The sequence below is a fragment of the Akebia trifoliata genome, chromosome 3, assembly GCF_017979445.1.
Source record: "Akebia trifoliata isolate Shusen 1 chromosome 3, ASM1797944v1, whole genome shotgun sequence".
NCBI classification, from domain to species: domain Eukaryota; kingdom Viridiplantae; phylum Streptophyta; class Magnoliopsida; order Ranunculales; family Lardizabalaceae; genus Akebia; species Akebia trifoliata.
Genome location: NC_141377.1, coordinates 39,902,302 through 39,919,982, shown reverse-complemented (window position 1 = coordinate 39,919,982; position 17,681 = coordinate 39,902,302). Strand labels below are relative to the sequence as shown.

Here is a 17,681-nt window from a genome sequence, read left to right as displayed (position 1 = left end):
GGAATCATGAATGTTACACAACATGACTTAGTTTGATTAAAGGAATTATAGTATTTTAGAATTTAAAAATAAAAATCTCCAAATGATTAGATGAAATATGAAAAAAATTTACTCATAGAAAAATCAATCCGAGATTTTACAGAATCTCAGATCAATCAATCACATGAACTCACGTGCATAGATGACTTATCTAATTTACAAAAATACCCTTATTTGGCTTCATGTCATTTATCAATTCGGAATTCTGTGGAATCTTGGATTAACTTTTGTCTAAGCAAAAAAAATAAAAAAAAAATTTGTCCTATAATATCTCACATTTGAAGTTTAGAGGTTATGTCAATTATTTGAGATTTTTGATTTTCTAGATATCAATAGTCAGTTAATACAACATTTTATTGTTAAGGTCTATTAGTCTACTCCTCTAAATGGAGGATGCAAAATAAATATTGATAACATTTGATAAGGAATCTAAGAAGTAATAGTGGAGTATTAATTAGAGATCATCTCGTATGTTCAATCAGTACATTTCGAGTCCAACTTTGAAGTGGGCAGACCGCTTCAAAATTTCAATAGAACCCTCCTCACAACATGACATGTGGATTTATTTCACACCCTTACCTTTTTACTAACATTTGGGATACCTACTTGGACATGCGACGTGTAATCCACAGAATAGGGTACTAAGAAATTTTTGAAGCAACCTAGCCGCTTCAAAGTTTTTTCTATATATTTTAGTTGTCTAAAAGATTCACTTAAAATAATATCGACTTCAAGTGCTTGGCTAGAACATACCATTTTGGATTTGTTTCATCTATGAGTCATGATAATCTGAAAAAATCTATCTATGATTGTTACATGAGTCATGATAATTTAAAAAAATCTATGGTTCTGTCCACATGCCACATTAGGAGAGGATGTCGGGAGGATGTCGGGGGGGGGGGGGGGTGATAAATTTAGTTTGGGCACACACTTGTTACACATGGCGGAACATGTGAATCAAATTGGAGTTGTCATTATGACCATCATATCCACGAAGCTAGGAAGGTTGCACGATGGAAAGAGACCCATATCCAACTTAGGCATATCAATGTGTTGTATTTGTTCCAACTTCCAAGATCTCATTAGTTCTATGTGAAACCCTCTTTTGTTGTTCGCTTTGAATTTTTTATTCACAAGTGCTGAATTTTTGTGACATCATATGCATAGTTGTCCTTCTAAGAGATCTTTTAATTCTATCAAATTTCAAATTGTCTCATTTGCAAAATTTGAAGTGTATTTCTCTAAAGTAGTACCACTCAATTGTTACTTGGTTTGTTTGTTGGATTGGTTCAAAGTCGAATATGTGATTCTCCACTAAGGCTTAAAATGGGATGGATTTTAATCGAGATTCGAGTGATCCGAACTGATATTTTGTGGATTTGATTTCTTGAAGTATATCCACATTAAAATATGGATTGGATATGTGTTGATGTCCCTTAACTTAAGTCAAATATAGATCCATCCCTACATACGCTTATATCTGAATGATATATTATTTTGTATGTTATATTTTTTAATTTATCATTTATCAACAAATGAGTATTAAGTGTAGTGGTCAAAACTTCAAGTCTTGAGTTTAAATCACATTTTTTAATAAATTACTTTATAATGATTTGAAATTATCTAATTCAACCGACTCGAATCAATTAATTTTGTCAGATCGAATCCGAATATGGGTTTAATGAAAGTAAAAAAATCATATATGGTTTGAATTAGTAGGATCCGAGTTGGATCCGGATCTAGATTTGGACCTGAATTAAAAATCAGGATATGGATATGGGTAGGTACATATCCGCCCCGAACCTGACCAGTTTTAAGTCTTATTTTCCACTCTAGAATGAACCCGGTTTATAGAGGGAGGCACAGTCGCACGTATAATTCATTTATCGGTTCATTTAAGTTTGTTAATTCAATTCACTAATTGGCTTGTTTGTGTATATAAATAAGAAAAATACTACACTGACTTCCTACAACACTACATTCATCATTGTGCTGACGTGCAGGTATGCACAAAATCATAGATGTTTTTTCTTGAGATACGAGTGAAAAGCATCTATGGTTCCTTGTACGACACCACATCAACGTAGCGTCAAATGCAATGTTGTAAGACGTCAGTATATAATGATTCTATAAATAATTCAAGCATGCACGTTATAAATGATCAAGAAAATGATTGTGTCAGTAAAGTGACTAGGTCTAATAGAAACGAATTTGATACCACCTCAATGCTAACCACGGAACCTGATGTGTCAAAAGCCTATTAGTTGGTGGAAATAATACATCCAGGGGCAACTCTTGTCATTTTGTCGTGACAATTTTATGAGCCCTTGAAAATTAAGAAGGGTATTTCTGTTATATGGACTTATAAATGAACAAATTTTACAATGGTTATTACAATGATTTTAAATCTCATTTGAGAAGAAGACGATTCGTCCGATTCATCTCAGTATCGTCCACCAACGAGATAGATTGACAAGTCATCTCAGATTTGACGTATTTCTCAAGTAAGACGAACGACATTCATTGTTGAATGAGATGACTCGATCTCGTTGATGGACGAAACGAGTTTTAAAACCATGGTTATTACTAGAGACAACTTGAATGGTCCTTTTTTATTGGTCTGACAAAACAGCAGCTTCTCCCAATAAATGACTGCCACATGGGGGACAGTGCCTTAGATAGATGGAGGGGCCATGTTTAATCACCGTTGATGATGAGAGATGGACGTGTTGAAAGAGTGGGCCCAATAGTAATAAAACCTACTAAATGTTGCACGATGGGCATTGTATATTAAAGTTTCTTTTAAATAACGATATTGCGGTTGAGAGATCTATTTTAAGACTGAGGGTATGGAAGAAATGTTATATAGTGGTTATGAGATTAAAATAATACGTTTTAAAAGTGAACACTGAAGAAGGGTAGATATTGAGGATTATTTAAGTTAAAAACAAGAAGATTAAAAAGATCCCATAATGGTGTGGTTTTCTTAAGAAAATATAATAAAAAATTTGGGATTGAACCAATATAATTATAATCATAATTTGAATCGATCAAATCTAACTTAGACAAATCAAACCATCGAAATTGGCTCAATATATCAAATGAAAATATATATATATATATATATATATATGTTAAAAAATGTATAATATGAATTCCACTTAAGGTTCTTTTCTAAGATAAACACAATACTTGGTTGCATGATTGGGAAACCTGCAATCGCATAAATGATAAGTTGATCAGCATTACCTGTTTTTTTTTTTTTTCATAGATTTTTTTTTTTAATCGAGTGGTATAGCGAAGGAATGACCCACAAAACATGGATATTGGGCGCATAATGCAGTATATATTACCTACCATCGTTGGGATAATAATTTATAAAGTAATTTAATATTAGGATGGAGATATTATACAATAATCAACAATAAGAAATGTTACGAGTCAATCATATCAACTTTTCATATAGTTAGTGATGCTGAAACATTTTGATTCTTAAATATTTTTTACGGCCATGGTATGGACAATTGACTATATAATTGAATTATCGAATGTGATTTTCAGACAAGTACTGCATGTACAAATAAAGAGGAAATGTAAATAACTTCTATATATTCTTCTTCTTTATTCTTTCTTGGGTTGATAAAATATGGTCACCCTAACTCCAACCTAAATTGAGTAGGGCTTGAGATTTGAGGTTGGGCTTGTAGTGAATCTTATGTCGATCTTAGGTCTTGAATTTTGACTACGGATTTTTCTAGTCACTCCATCATCATGACTATTACAATTTGAGGAAAAACACATATTTTCTAGAGATTTTTTCCAATCTTCCGAGGATTTAACACATGTTTCTTAGGGATACATTTTTCTTGGGATTCTCAAACATCCCAATGATCACATTGATGGAGAACCTTGCTAGTATTTTCCTCTTGACAAGGTATTGTTAGAAGGAAGGTTTACCATATTGCTTCAACTAGCCTCAAATGCATTGACAACCTATAACAATATAACAGGTACCAACTACCTTAGTAAAGTCCATAGGTGATAATAACATAAATTGGGTACAACTCCGACCATCACCAAATTATTGTTCTCATTTAACATAAGTTTTACGATTAAAAAAAGATGCAACAACATTGTAGTTTTGACTTTTGAGATACCCTCGAAGTTTTCTTAAAAAGTAATAGATATCTTTACATATCCCTTGATTGCGGTCTTACATAAGACTGAGAAAAACACGATCCAACACCTCTCTCTTTAACCATGTCAAAAAAAATTGTTTTTGTTGTGGTCTAATAAATTCATTGCCTTTGACCACCCCAATAACTTCCTTATAAGGTCTTCACTTTCATGTTTAATTTTAAGGTAAGGTTGTTTTGGCTATTTATGTTAATGGGAGTATTATCATGATGATATTTTGGTGTGTTTGTAATTTCACAAAATTTCTAAGGAGTACCTTAATACATATTATGGCTATTGATATTATTCCCAAGTAATCATCATCATCATTATGGTACATCATCCCAAAGATTTAGGATTCTACTGAATGAATCCTACTCCTCTATTCAATTTTGTCCAAAGCTACTCCATCTATTATGATGATCGGAATTAATGTGTTTTGGAAATTGCAATAGGGTTTCCTTGACATTTTCTTTTGGTTTTGCTTGAGTCCAATTTTGAAGTGGCCAAAATTTTGAAGGAACCCTCTTCGTTACAAGACACATGTCATCTTATACAACGTCCCTACATTTTTTATCAATATTTTGAATACCTCCTTGGAAATGCCATGTGTAATCCAAAGGAGAGGGTTCATTTGAAAATTTGAAGCGGGATGGTGGTTGCAAAGTTTTTTCGTTTTTTTTCCATTTTGCTTAAGGTATTTTTCTAGCTTCAACCCATGGTTGAGACTCTGGATTTGAAGAAAAAACAGATTTCCTAGAAATTAATTTTTAGGGATACACATTTTCCTAGGGATATATTTGTCTTGGGAGTCCCCAACATTCCAATGGTCATGTTGATGGAGAGTCTCAATCTGCGGGTTAAGACTAGTATTTTCCTTTGCTTAATATGTGAGACACCTTTGTCTTGTTAAACTAATGATGGGAGTAGGTGTGTCGCACCATCAAGACAGTTAAATCTAGTCATTTAAATTAAAACCACCAATGACCATCCATTTTCAAACACTTGATTAGGTAAAAAAATGTTTTCTTTTGAAATTTTATTTTTCAGACCTGATGTAAGCTATATGAGTAAAGGAGGACTAAGTTGTTATTTTTATTAAGTGTGATGAATTGTGGATTGTAGAACAAAAGTTATAGGGAAATGGGGCTACAAAGGATCCGCTCCCATTGATGACATGGTCCCTTGATAGAAAATGCCTTAAATACCCTCAACTTCAACATCGAGAAAACAATCCTTACCTTAAATACCTTCAACTTCCACATCGAGTTAAAAATCCTTGCTTTTCAAAGTTCTTCAACTTCTAGGGATATTAATTTTGGCCTATTACACCTCATCATCAATTCATGTCTGTAAACTCTTTCTCTTAATTTTTCTATCCTAAAATCATTTATCTTCTACTTACCCAAACAATCCTATCATTTTGGGCAACCATGTTGGTTTGTCTACATAGCATACAATATGCATACATCGCTATGACTCTTTCAATAAGGAGTTAGATGATGTGTATTTTGATTATAGATTTTGGTTATGTATTTTTGAAACAGATAGAATCTAAACAGTAGAAGAATGTAAAAGCATGAAGAAATTGGAAAAACTTATTAATGACTGAGACACGGAGAAACCGTTGTCCTAAAAGCAAATTTTCTCTTTCAATATTGAATCCACAATGCAATCGGTTTCAGGTATTTGGTTTCTAAGATTCAACAGTCACACTTTTTGCTAATCGTGCACTTAGAAGTAACAGATCTACGCCGAATTTGATTATATCAATCATTGTACAAGTAGTCAAATATTCGTGAAGGAGAAGAAAGTGTTGTTCGAAACTCTATTAGAAAGAACAATAGAGAAAAATAGAATATAAAGATTATAAAGATTTTTGTGTGTATCTAACACTCGGGCACAACCTCTATGTGACATGTGCCCCACATAGGTTTTTAACTGAATTTATACCCTCCACGTTTGGTGGATATTTGAGATACCTTCTTAATTTTTCTAAATAGTATATGTCACCTTGGCCTCTCCTCTTATGAACTGATAAAGAATGCCATCAATACTCTCAATCCCCCGCATGAATGTAGAAAACTCAAAATAAAAATATATAAAATATATACAGAGAGAGCACTTTGAACAACCATATTTCAGTATAGGTGTCTTTTGGACTTGAACCTTACCTAGTATAAGTCTATCGGATTTACAAGTCAATCAGTGGACTTTAAGCCTTGAACTGTCAACCTTTAGTGTAAACCTAAACAATAGACTATACACACAGGTTACTCAATCAACTATCAAGTTCTATCGATGGTGTTCATTTTGACCCTGAACATATCCTGGTATTATGAGTGCTTTAGAGAGCTTAGCCTTAACTCTCATAGAATCGACCCAATTCTACACTCATTTAGGTATGCCTATGAGAAGTACCCTGATATACTCCACTTTTACAAGTATAGGCAACATTAAGAATTATAATTCAACATTTCTTCTTTACAAGCAACACTAAACACTTCATAGGAATGGACTTGGAACACTTTGTTCCATTAGTGTTTTCTTTTAAATTACATTCAACTGGTTTTCCCATTGAACCTATTTTTTGGGATCTCCAATCAATTAGGTTGGATTTCCATTGAAGTAATTTTTTAATCAATAGGCTTTAGGCCCATTCCCCTCGAAGTCGATGCAACTAACTCTCTAGATAATCCTTTTGTTAAAGGATCCGCCAAATTTTTCTTAGACTTTACAAAGTCAATGGAAATAATTCCATTAGAGAGTAATTGTTTTACAGAATTGTCTCCGTTTAATATGCCTTGACTTGTCATTATATACGTTATTTTTTGCTCTTGCAATGGCAGCTTGATTGTCACAGTGAATAGATATTGCAGATACGGGTTTATGCCAAATAGGAATGTTAACAAGAAAATTCCTTAGCCACTCAGCTTCTTCACCAGTCTTGTCCATGGCAATAAACTCAGATTCCATGGTGGAACGAGCTATGCACGTTTACTTGGTGGATTTCCATGAGATTGTTGCACCTCCAAGTGTAAAGATATAGCCACTAGTGGATTTCGACTCCTCCGAGTCTGATATCCAATTGGCATCACTGTATCTTTCTAATACGGCAGGATACCTATTATAATGCAGTCTGTAACTTATGGTATACTTTAAGTATCTCATAATTCTCACCAAAACTTCCCAATGATCATGTCCTGGGTTGCTAGTGTATCTGTTTAATCTATTTACTGAATATGCAATATCAGGCCTAGTACAGTTCATAATATACATTAAACAACCAATAACTTGAGAATATTCTAATTGAGAGACACCTTTACCAATATTTTTCATTAACTTACAATTTGAATCAAAAGGTGTTTTTGCAGGAATACAATCAAACTGATTAAAAAGTTTTAGAACATTTTCAATATAGTGAGATTGTGATAAATCAAATCCATTATTATTTCTAAAAATTTTTATTCCAAGAATTACATCAACAGGACCTAAGTCTTTCATGTCAAAATTTCTAGACAATAATTTCTTAGTTTGATTTATAACATTTATATTAGATCCAAAAATTAGCATGTCATTTATATATAGGCAAATAATCACATAAGAATCAAATATAGTTTTATAATAAACACACTTATCAGCTTCATTAATTCTAAATCCATTTGATATCATTATACTATCAAATTTTTCATGCCACTGTTTTTTAGCTTGTTTTAAATCATATAAGGATTTAATTAATCTACAAACTTTATTTTCATGTCCTTTAATTACAAATCCTTCCGGTTTATCCATATATATTTCTTCATCAAGTTCTCCATTTAAAAATGCAGTTTTTACATCCATTTGATGAATTTATAATTTATAAATGAAAGTTATAGCAATAAGAATTCTAATAGAAGTGATCCTAGTAACAGGAGAATAAGTGTCAAAAAAATCAATGCCTTCTTTTTGCTTGTACCCTTTAGCCACTAATCTGGCTTTGTACTTATCTATAGTTCCATCAGATTTTAATTTTCTTTTAAAAATCAATTTTTAACCAATTGTTTTATTACCAGGAGGTAGATTAACTAATTCCCAAGTGTTATTACTCATAATTGAATCAATTTCAGTATTTATAGTTTCTTTCCAAAATAGAGCCTCAGGTATTGAAATTGCATCTTTAAAAGTCCGAGGATCTCCTTCTAAGAGAAAACTAATAAAATCAGGTCCAAAGGATGTTGCTATTCTAGTTCTCTTGCTTCTTCTAGGTTCTATATCAGATTCTTGTTCTCTAGGTTCATTATTAGATAATTCAATGTGAAATATTTTTAATGGTTTTTCAATTTTATCCTTACAATGATACACATCCTCAAAAAATTCAGCATCCCTAGATTCAATTATAGAGTTAGGATTAATATCATTTATATCAGATTTATAAACAAGAAATCTGTATGCACTACTATTAATGGCATATCCAATAAAAATACAATCTATAGTTTTATGACCTAATTTTGTTCTTTTAGGTAAAGGGACACCCACTTTGGCTAAACACCCCCACACTTTCATGTATTTAAAAGTAGGTGTTCTACCTTTCCAAAATTCATAAGGTAATTTATCAGAATTCTTTAATGGAATTTTATTTAAAATGTAACAAGATGTTAAAAGGGCTTCTGCCAATTTATTTAAAAGTACACATGAACTAACAAGTAAAGAGTTTACCATATCTTTTAAAGTTATATTTTTTTCTCTCTGCTACACCATTCTATTGGGGAGAATAAGGAGCAGTGGTTTGGTGTATTATTCTATTTTCTTGACAAAATATACCTAGAGGATTGGATTCATATTCTCCTCCTCGGTCATATCTTAAAATTTTTATTTTATTTTCAAGTTGATTTTCAACTTCAGATTTATAAATTTTAAACATTTCTAATGCTTCATCTTTACTACTTAAAAGATATATCATACAAAATTTAGTGCAATCGTCAATAAAAGTTATGAAATATTTTTTACTACATCTAGATTGAATGTATTTGAGATCACATAAATCAGAATGTATTAATTCTAAAGGTTTTGTACATCTTTCAATATTTTTAAAAGATTTTTTTAGCAAATTTTGATTCAACACAAATTTCACATTTTTTAGATGTATCAATATGCATTTTAGGAATCATACCACTATTCATTAATTTGATAACTAATTTATTATTAACATGACATAATCTAGCATGCCAAATATTAGAATACTCAGAAACATAAGCAAAAGAATTAATATTATTAATAAAATCAGAAATTACATTGAGTTTAAATAATCCTTCACATAGATAGCCCTTGCCCACAAACATTCCATTATTTGTAATTATACATTTATCAGACTCAAACACCATTTTGAAGCCTCTCTTACTTAAAAGAGATCCTGAAACCAGATTTCTTCGAATGTCTGGAACATGAAGCACGACATTCAGAATTAGAACTTTGTCAGATGTGAAATTCACATTCACTTTTCCTTTTCTGATCACAGTGGATGTGGAAGAATTTCCCATGAATAACTTTTCATCTCCAACTTTGTTGTAAGAGGGAAACATGCCTTTCTCAGAGCATATGTGTTTGGTGTCTCCCGTATCCAACCACCAATCATGGGTATTTCCTACCAGATTCACTTTTAAAACAACCGCTGATAGGTTCTGAGTTTCAGTCACATTGGTTTGTTCATGTTTCTAATGGTGTTACTGATTTTTTCTTTTGCGACAGTCCTTAGCCCGGTGTCCAGGTTTATTGCAAAGATAACAATTTTCCTTGATCTTCTGGATATTGGCTTTTGGACCATGCAAGTTTTTCTTTACATATTTTTTCTAGAATCCGGGTTTGAACTTTCTAGTGAATTTGAAAAGTTCTTTTTCCACTACATTCGCTTTAGAAATCATAAAATTTGTTTCACTCTTCTTCTCATTCTTACGGTTATCCTCTTCAATTCTAAGTCTTATCACTAGATTCTCGAGTCTCATTTCCTTTCTTTTATGCTTCAAATTATTTTTGAAGTCTTTTCAAGATGGTGGTAATTTTTCAATTATTGATCCAACTTGGAATCATTCACTTATACTCATGCCTTCAGCATGAATCTCATGAATAAGGATTTGGAACTCTTCGGATTGTGATACAACTGACTTAGAGTCTACCATCTTAAAATCTAGAAAACGCCCAACAACAAATTTCTTTGTGCCGGCATCTTCTAAAGTATATTTCTTTTCAAGAATCTCCCACAATGTCTTGGCAGACTCAATAGAGGAATACACCTTATAAAGAACAGTACTTAATCCATTTAGGATATAATTCCGGCACATGAAATTTGAATGTTCTCATTTTCGATATTCGGTTATTTTGATTTGGTCATCCTCATCATCATCTAAAGAAACTAGTTCTTGAGTGATGATATGAGCCAAATGTAATGTTGTTAGATAAAATAACATTTTTCTGTTGTCAGAATTTAAAATTCTTTCCATCGAATTTATCGGATTTTTCACTGTGCACGAAATTAGAGACTATCTCCATAGAAATCAGTAATAAAAGAATTTCGATGTACTGATTTCTTATGGCAAAGAGAGAAGAAGTTAGAACAAATCTTAATTTTAAAATCGAATGTAATAGAAAAAATATTACCTAAAAAGAAATGGTTGAAGCGTGCACAAAACACTGTCCTAAAACGAAATTCGCCCCTGCTACGGTACCACAGTCTGTAGGCGTTCGTTCTGCAGGATTCAACAACCCAAGTATCCAAAAGGATACTCTAAATTGGAACGTAACTTCGAACTCGATGATGTTGTGTGCTCTCACAACGAATAATTTATTATTGAAAATATAAAATAACAGAAAAAATCAAGTAATTTAAATCGACTAGTGACTGTTTAGAACAACCACAAAACTGGTTCCGAACAGACACATTGTGCTGGTTCAGAATAAACACACTGGTTCAAAACAAAATTTAAATTTAAAGAAATAAAATTGGGCTTAGGCCTTGAATCCGAGATTTTGCACCCTCCCCTGCGCGCACGTCGTACGTGCGCACACGCATTAAGGTTTTCGGACCGGTGGATCCAAATTCCAATTAGAACCACGGGTTTTCCTCTTGGACCCCCGTGTGCGTGCGTGAGCCCGCCCACTACTTCTATCCACTTTTAAAGCTATTAGAAGCACAATTACTTAAGAATTACAAATCAATTCTTCTCTTAGTCGATGTGGGACTAAAATTACTCAAGACAAAAACAAAACTATCAACTAAACTAAAAGCAATAAAGTATAACGCATAAAACATAAAACAAACATGGGATTTAAATACCCTATGGTTAATAGATTGATTTACCATATGGTTGCAATTAAATGAATATTAAAGGATTTTCCAATTCAACCCTCTAAATTCCAACATTTCTCCTCATGAAATAAAGAACTATCAAAATGATAACTCCAACACTTGAATAAGAGTTATGATTGAGCCCTTGCGATTGAGGGTACTAGTTGGCCTTAGTTTACTTTATGTAGCATACTATATCTTTAAATGTTAGATGTCGGTTTCAAAACAACCTAAATGCACCAGTTTACTTTCTTTCCTTTACTCCCTAACCTACTTGTGCTCAGATGGTAGAATGAGCTTAGTTCGAGGAGTGAGCCCCAAGTTATAGAGGGTATCGAGTTGTTCACCTTCGCTTGCACTTTGACTCTTAACTTACCACTAAAATTCGAATTAGTTAATGAGCAAAGGTCAAGGGGGCATATTACCAATTTGAAAACATTGGTATATCCCAATTATTCAAGGGATTGGCCTAATGGCAAGTCGAGCCTTGATAAATTTCTCAAGAAGGATAAGTCAAGTATTTGAAATCTCATGAAACTATGAATTTCTTAGGACCACTCTCCAAGGACCCGATTGACCCTCGACTCAACTAATTGTGAGTAGGACTTTTTAAAAGGACGGTGCGTGCAAGCATACGATTAACCTCACCCGTAATAGTGGGGGTAGTCACGATAAGCAAACAAACAAACAAAAAAATCATTAACAATGTGTGTAGATGGGCGTATAAAATATAAAAAAACAACAAGTGGACGAGGCACATGTCTCTTGTGCCTCTAAGTAAAAAAATTGACGTGGCAAACTGGCAATAGATATCTCTAAAATAAAGCACGAGAAGTTTTAGAACTGAATCCAACGGAGAAACAAGGCCAGATTCATTTCTGTATAAAACTATCAACGATTCCAGTGCAGAGAAGGAGAAAGAATCCAAGAATTAGAGCTCAAAACATTCTGTAATGGCGACTACAAGAGTGTTAGTCGCAGCAGGAGGGGCTCTTAACCATGGCAACGCCACCATCACTGCTGCTCTCCTTACCAAACAACCCTTCGCTCTCTCTACTAGACACAAATCTCACCATTTTAAGAGAAACTTCACTTGCAGATCACTTTACAAGCCCCATGTTCAGATCAAAGAAGAAGGCCAACCTGAAACCCTAGATTACAGGATCTTCTTCCTCGACAATTCCGGCAAAAAGGTCAAATTTTTATACTCTCTTGGTGCCTGTTTGACTCTTATTATATTCATTTATAATTATTCGATTGTGTTTTGAGTTGATCATGAATATGCGTTGATTTAGTGTGCTTTTAATTGTTGATTAAGGTATACATTTGAAGTCTTATAGATTGATTTATGTAAATTCAAATATTTTTTTTCCTACTTTTCTTCTTAAAAAAGAGAGGAAGAACCATACAATATTGGACTCTTCAGTGTATTATTGATTGATTAGGGCTAAATTATGCCGAACCAATCACTTATGACCTCAACCAATTGAAACGGGTCAATCAAGTGAGTCATGAGTAGAATTGTTTTCTTGGACTCACTCCTCTACCCAAGATATGTGAAAAATTAGTATTAAATTGATCGATAAGGTGTCGAAATTTTTATTCCCAATTTCAGAAAATGCAATTAGTTCTCTAGAAATTTTAATAAAAGATTAAATTTTTATCACATTTATTTAGAGTGGGATGTTGGCTAGTAGTGCAATCAAATGGTGCCTAGTGTTTCTTGCTCGAGGTTGGATATCTTGATACGGTTGATTTACCTACGGAAATATGAACAATTTTTGTGCAGGTTTCCCCTTGGCATGATGTACCACTGCACTTGGGTGATGGTGTTTTTAATTTTATTGTCGAAATACCAAAAGAGACAAAAGCAAAAATGGAGGTCGCGACTGATGAACCACACACACCCATAAAACAGGATATAAAGAAGGGAAAACTTCGATATTATCCGTAAGCTTTATATTTCTTTCTCTTTTTGTTGTTTCTTGTTAAAGTGCATGGATTACATAACCACTTATTTATTTGAAATCTATGGTTACTTAAAAGAGTTTTATGGAGTTTAATTCCATTTGCTATTTGATGGGAAATTTGGAAGGAAAGAAAATCCCAAATCTTTGAGAATAGAGAGCAATTATTTCAAAGTATCATTTTTTTCTGTATCCTTTGAAAATTTTGTCCAGATGGGAGCGAGTTTGTAATATGTTGATTGAATAGGTTACTTTGGTCCTGTGGTTCTATTTTTGTAACTTGTGGTCCTCTCGACTGTTGTCCTCCTTAAAAAAAAAAAACAAAAAAAACTTGGCCAAGTTGCAAGCCAATTTTAGTCAAGTTTTTGAGATTTTGAACCATTAGCCACCAATTCTTTTCACCGGTCCTTGCTAGTCTCTATGGATTTTTTTCACTTCTGTATCACTTACTAGTCTTTTTGAATTTTTTTCACTTCTATATCACTTATTGAACACGTAAAAGAAAAACTTTCTGTTTGTGTATTTACTAGAACAAAACTTTTCGATTCCTCTGTGTGTTTCTTCAGAAAAATTTATCTTTCATTTTATAGAAACGTAGTTCAAAACAATTTCATTTTCCCTTTCTCAGCTACAACATAAATTGGAACTATGGACTGCTTCCACAGACTTGGGAAGACCCATCGTTTGCAAATTCTGAAGTTGAAGGGGCATTCGGAGATAATGATCCTGGTATCTTAGAACTTTGAACTTTCATTCTTTATCCTATTGGGCTTAGGTATTGTTTAACATAATTTCCTGGAAATTATTTATGATAGGGAAAATGCCCCACAATTTGTTCACCACGTCATTACAATAAAAATAATAATTTAGATATTTGATTGGTTCTCTTATTTGCAGTTGATGTCATTGAGATTGGTGAAAGCCGGGGCAAGATGGGTCAGATTCTCGAGGTCAAGCCTTTAGCTGCTTTAGCTATGATCGATGAGGGGGAGCTTGACTGGAAAATAGTTGCAATTTCATTGGACGACCCAAGAGCTTCTCTCATGAATGATGTTGATGATGTAGAGAAACATTTTCCGGTATAATCTATGATCTTACCAATTTCTATTGTCAAACCATTTTCATTCAATTGAAAGTCAAAACAATTACAAAGCCTAAAACCTAACCATGGAACTGGAAAAACTAACACTACACTACTACCATAATTTAGTGCTGAAAGAAAAATGAAAAATTCAATAGTTTAGATCCATACTAAATGTTCTGTTGGTTCCCTCCATACTTGGATATTAGTGTAGTCATTTATCAAGTAAAGATATCTTTTGATTACATCATAATAAATGTTGCTAAGCTTTCTTTGCTGTTAAATATTGTCTTGAGTAGGAAATGAAATATGGCATTTACTTGACGTAGGAAATATTAATATCAAACTCCCAATCTACATGAACTTTCTTTGTGGTTATGAAATAGTTTGGACTAGAAAATGTTGCTTTTAAATATGAAGTGTATTGGATGCACATTTCTAGTTAATCAGCATTTTTTATTCAGTCTAATCTGGCCATTTTATTCAGGGAACTCTCACTGCAATTAGGGATTGGTTTAGAGACTACAAGATCCCAGATGGAAAACCTGCCAATAAGTTTGGGCTTGGCAATAAGGCTGTGAACAAGGTATTTTACCGTCTTTTTCTTCTTCTTTTCTTTTTTTACCTTCCTGGCTTCCTGTCTGTAAGTAGGAATGTGCTCATGAAAAACAATCATAACCAATTTGATTATTATTACTACAGTTATGTGGGAAAAAGTGACATAGTTTTTTCAAGTTAACCTACTTCTTTTTTCCAGTCAAAACCCATTTAGCATTTCTTGCTGTTATCCACCTTAAATTAAAGAAACAATAGATAATTACTCTTATAGGTGAAAATAAAGTAAAATGATTCATCTACAGACGAAGCACCGGAGCCTCATTTGCTCTCAAGTATATGAGACTACTACAATCTAACAAGCCAGCTCGCAGACTGGTCCATCTTTGTCAGCTTTTATCGTGTTACTATCTGTTACCCTAAATCTGAATAGCAGCTATATTTTCTAAAATGTAAAAATGTAAAATCTTCTCTTCCTTTTCGTTTGAATATTCATTTACTATTTGATGAGCAGGATTATGCTCTAAAGGTCATTACTGAGACGAATGAGTCTTGGGCTAAACTAGTCAAGAGATCGATTCCTTCTGGAGAGCTTTCACTCTTGTAATGGTACACAATAGAAATCAGAGTAGTGTGCAGCTGCCTATTCACTGTCCTCTGCATGACGCATCAGAGATTGTTCTTTTTGGTGAAGTCTGGTAATATTTAATTTTTGATTGGAAAATGAGTACGTTCTAATTATTCAGCTTGATTTTTACCAACTTCAATAAGAATATTTTCAAGTGCTCTTTTTTAAATTTAAAAATTAGGAAGTTTGTCAGATGATTAGATTTATTTTCTCCAGTTTTGACATTAAAGGGAAGTTTTGCAGATGATTAGCTCATATTTTTTCACAAGTTTGGGATCAAACCAACTGATCTCATGGGGGCATGATTTTAAATAATGATCACTGTGACATTATTGGGACCCATTCTGTTTACTAGGTGGGGAATCTGTTGTTCATAATTTTGTTAAAATGGTAAGGCGACATTGTGTGTCTGAAAACCCTTAAGAAAATTACAATTTGGGTCAGACCAAGGGTGATACCGATAGAGCCACAAAAGTAGACATATACAAAGAAAAGAAAATGAAATGAAAATCACAGATCCTCCAATGTACAGTATTTCTCTCTGGGGAGATTGGGTCTTATAAACCATTCTTCTAAGAGTTGTGATAATCTGATACCTCCCTTGGACATATGCTCCCATCACGGAACTGTGGATCATTTGCCTCAGGACACACAAGAAAAAGATTTATGGTTCTGTGTATCCTGAGGCAAATGATTTATGTTTTTGTGGTGGGGGCGAGGGCAGTGTATGTCGGAGGGGGATGTCAGAAAATCATTATTCTTCTTCTAAAGGGGAGGGGCATAAGCAAGGGAATCTGGGTTTTTGTTGGACTGTGGCTTCAGATAGTTCAACAGGAACAAAAACCCAATTTGCTGAAGTGTCAAACTTCGGCAGCAGCAAAATTCAGATTTTTTTTTATTAAACAAGGACACCAACCTTTGTTGGGTCGGATTGATATAAAATATTGAAGTTATATTATGTTTAGAAAGTTTGTATTATATTATAAATAGATTAGATAAATTATTTTTTAATATTTTAAAGGGTGTTTAAGTTGTTATGATGAAGTTATCTACGTAAGGAGTTTTAAAAACGAAGTTCAATCAATTAAAAATATATCAATTAAATTTTTTTCTCTCAGTTACTTTCTAGCTCTTTTGCTTTAGTTCCTTACAAATTATTATTTATTTATCAATTGAATTTATTAATTCACACTCTTACCACATCATATTGAAAATAGAAAGACCAAAGAACAATTAAAAACAATTTCAAGATTATTTTCATTCAGAAATTTATAATGACTTTCCTGCATTGATGCCTCCGAAACCAAGATGACTTGTTCTGCCAAATTTTAAAATCTATGCTTCAAATAAAACTAATTTTAAAGGGATAACAATCACCAGAGTTCTCTTTAGACTTCTGAAAAAGCAACCCTTATTAAAATTAATGTTCAAAGAAAGATTTTCATCTCAAATCACAATTTCTATTCTCATAACCAAACCAAATCTCTTCTTCTTGTGAGGTTAGTTTTTCTGAAGAAAACTCTGTTCAAGATGAGTGGATTAGAGGTAAAACACTGATTTTAGTGAATTAAAACATAATTAAAAAGACCTCAAAACTGGATGTTCAAGTGGTTAGCTCAACATAATTAAAAAGACCTCAAAACGATGTGTATCCTCAACGCACGGCAATACACTTCTACATCTCATTTGCCCATCATCAAACACTAGGGCTGCAACCCAGGCGGGCTAGCCCAAGTTCAACCCTACAGCCGGGTGAGCCTGGGTGGAGTTACGTAGAAAATGAGTTCAGCTTAGATTAGAATATCTCAATCCAATGTATACTAATATATAAATATTTTTATATTAATTATAGATTTTTTATTTAGCTTTTTTTATTATGAATTGGGACAGTTATTATAAATGTGAACTTTGGTC

General features: G+C 33.0%; 1 protein-coding gene across 2 annotated transcripts; it reads left to right on the top strand.

The window, feature by feature from the left end:
* Nucleotides 1–12,317: 12,317 nt before the first annotated feature.
* LOC147406913 (soluble inorganic pyrophosphatase 6, chloroplastic-like) lies at nucleotides 12,318–15,961 on the top strand. Of its 2 annotated transcripts, none has more exons than XM_086435263.1 (6): nucleotides 12,318–12,729; nucleotides 13,326–13,486; nucleotides 14,132–14,232; nucleotides 14,401–14,582; nucleotides 15,072–15,170; nucleotides 15,445–15,615. In XM_086435263.1, exons 1-6 carry the CDS (start codon nucleotides 12,490–12,492, stop codon nucleotides 15,496–15,498), a joined length of 837 nt encoding a protein of 278 aa, XP_086291389.1. In that variant the 5' UTR covers nucleotides 12,318–12,489; the 3' UTR covers nucleotides 15,499–15,615. The 2 variants fall into 2 exon arrangements, with proteins under 2 accessions (XP_086291389.1, XP_086291388.1); XM_086435262.1 differs by lacking the exon at nucleotides 15,445–15,615 and adding an exon at nucleotides 15,654–15,961 and having other exon boundaries at nucleotides 12,320–12,729.
* Nucleotides 15,962–17,681: the final 1,720 nt, after the last annotated feature.

Excerpts from the sequence above, each read along its gene's own strand:
- LOC147406913 (XM_086435262.1), top strand. The coding sequence starts at position 12,490 with ATGGCGACTACAAGAGTGTTAGTCGCAGCAGGAGGGGCTCTTAACCAT. Across the intron at positions 12,730-13,325 it reads TCGACAATTCCGGCAAAAAG|GTTTCCCCTTGGCATGATGT; the intron begins GTCAAATTTTTA and ends ATTTTTGTGCAG. Across the intron at positions 15,171-15,653 it reads GCAATAAGGCTGTGAACAAG|GATTATGCTCTAAAGGTCAT; the intron begins GTATTTTACCGT and ends TTTGATGAGCAG.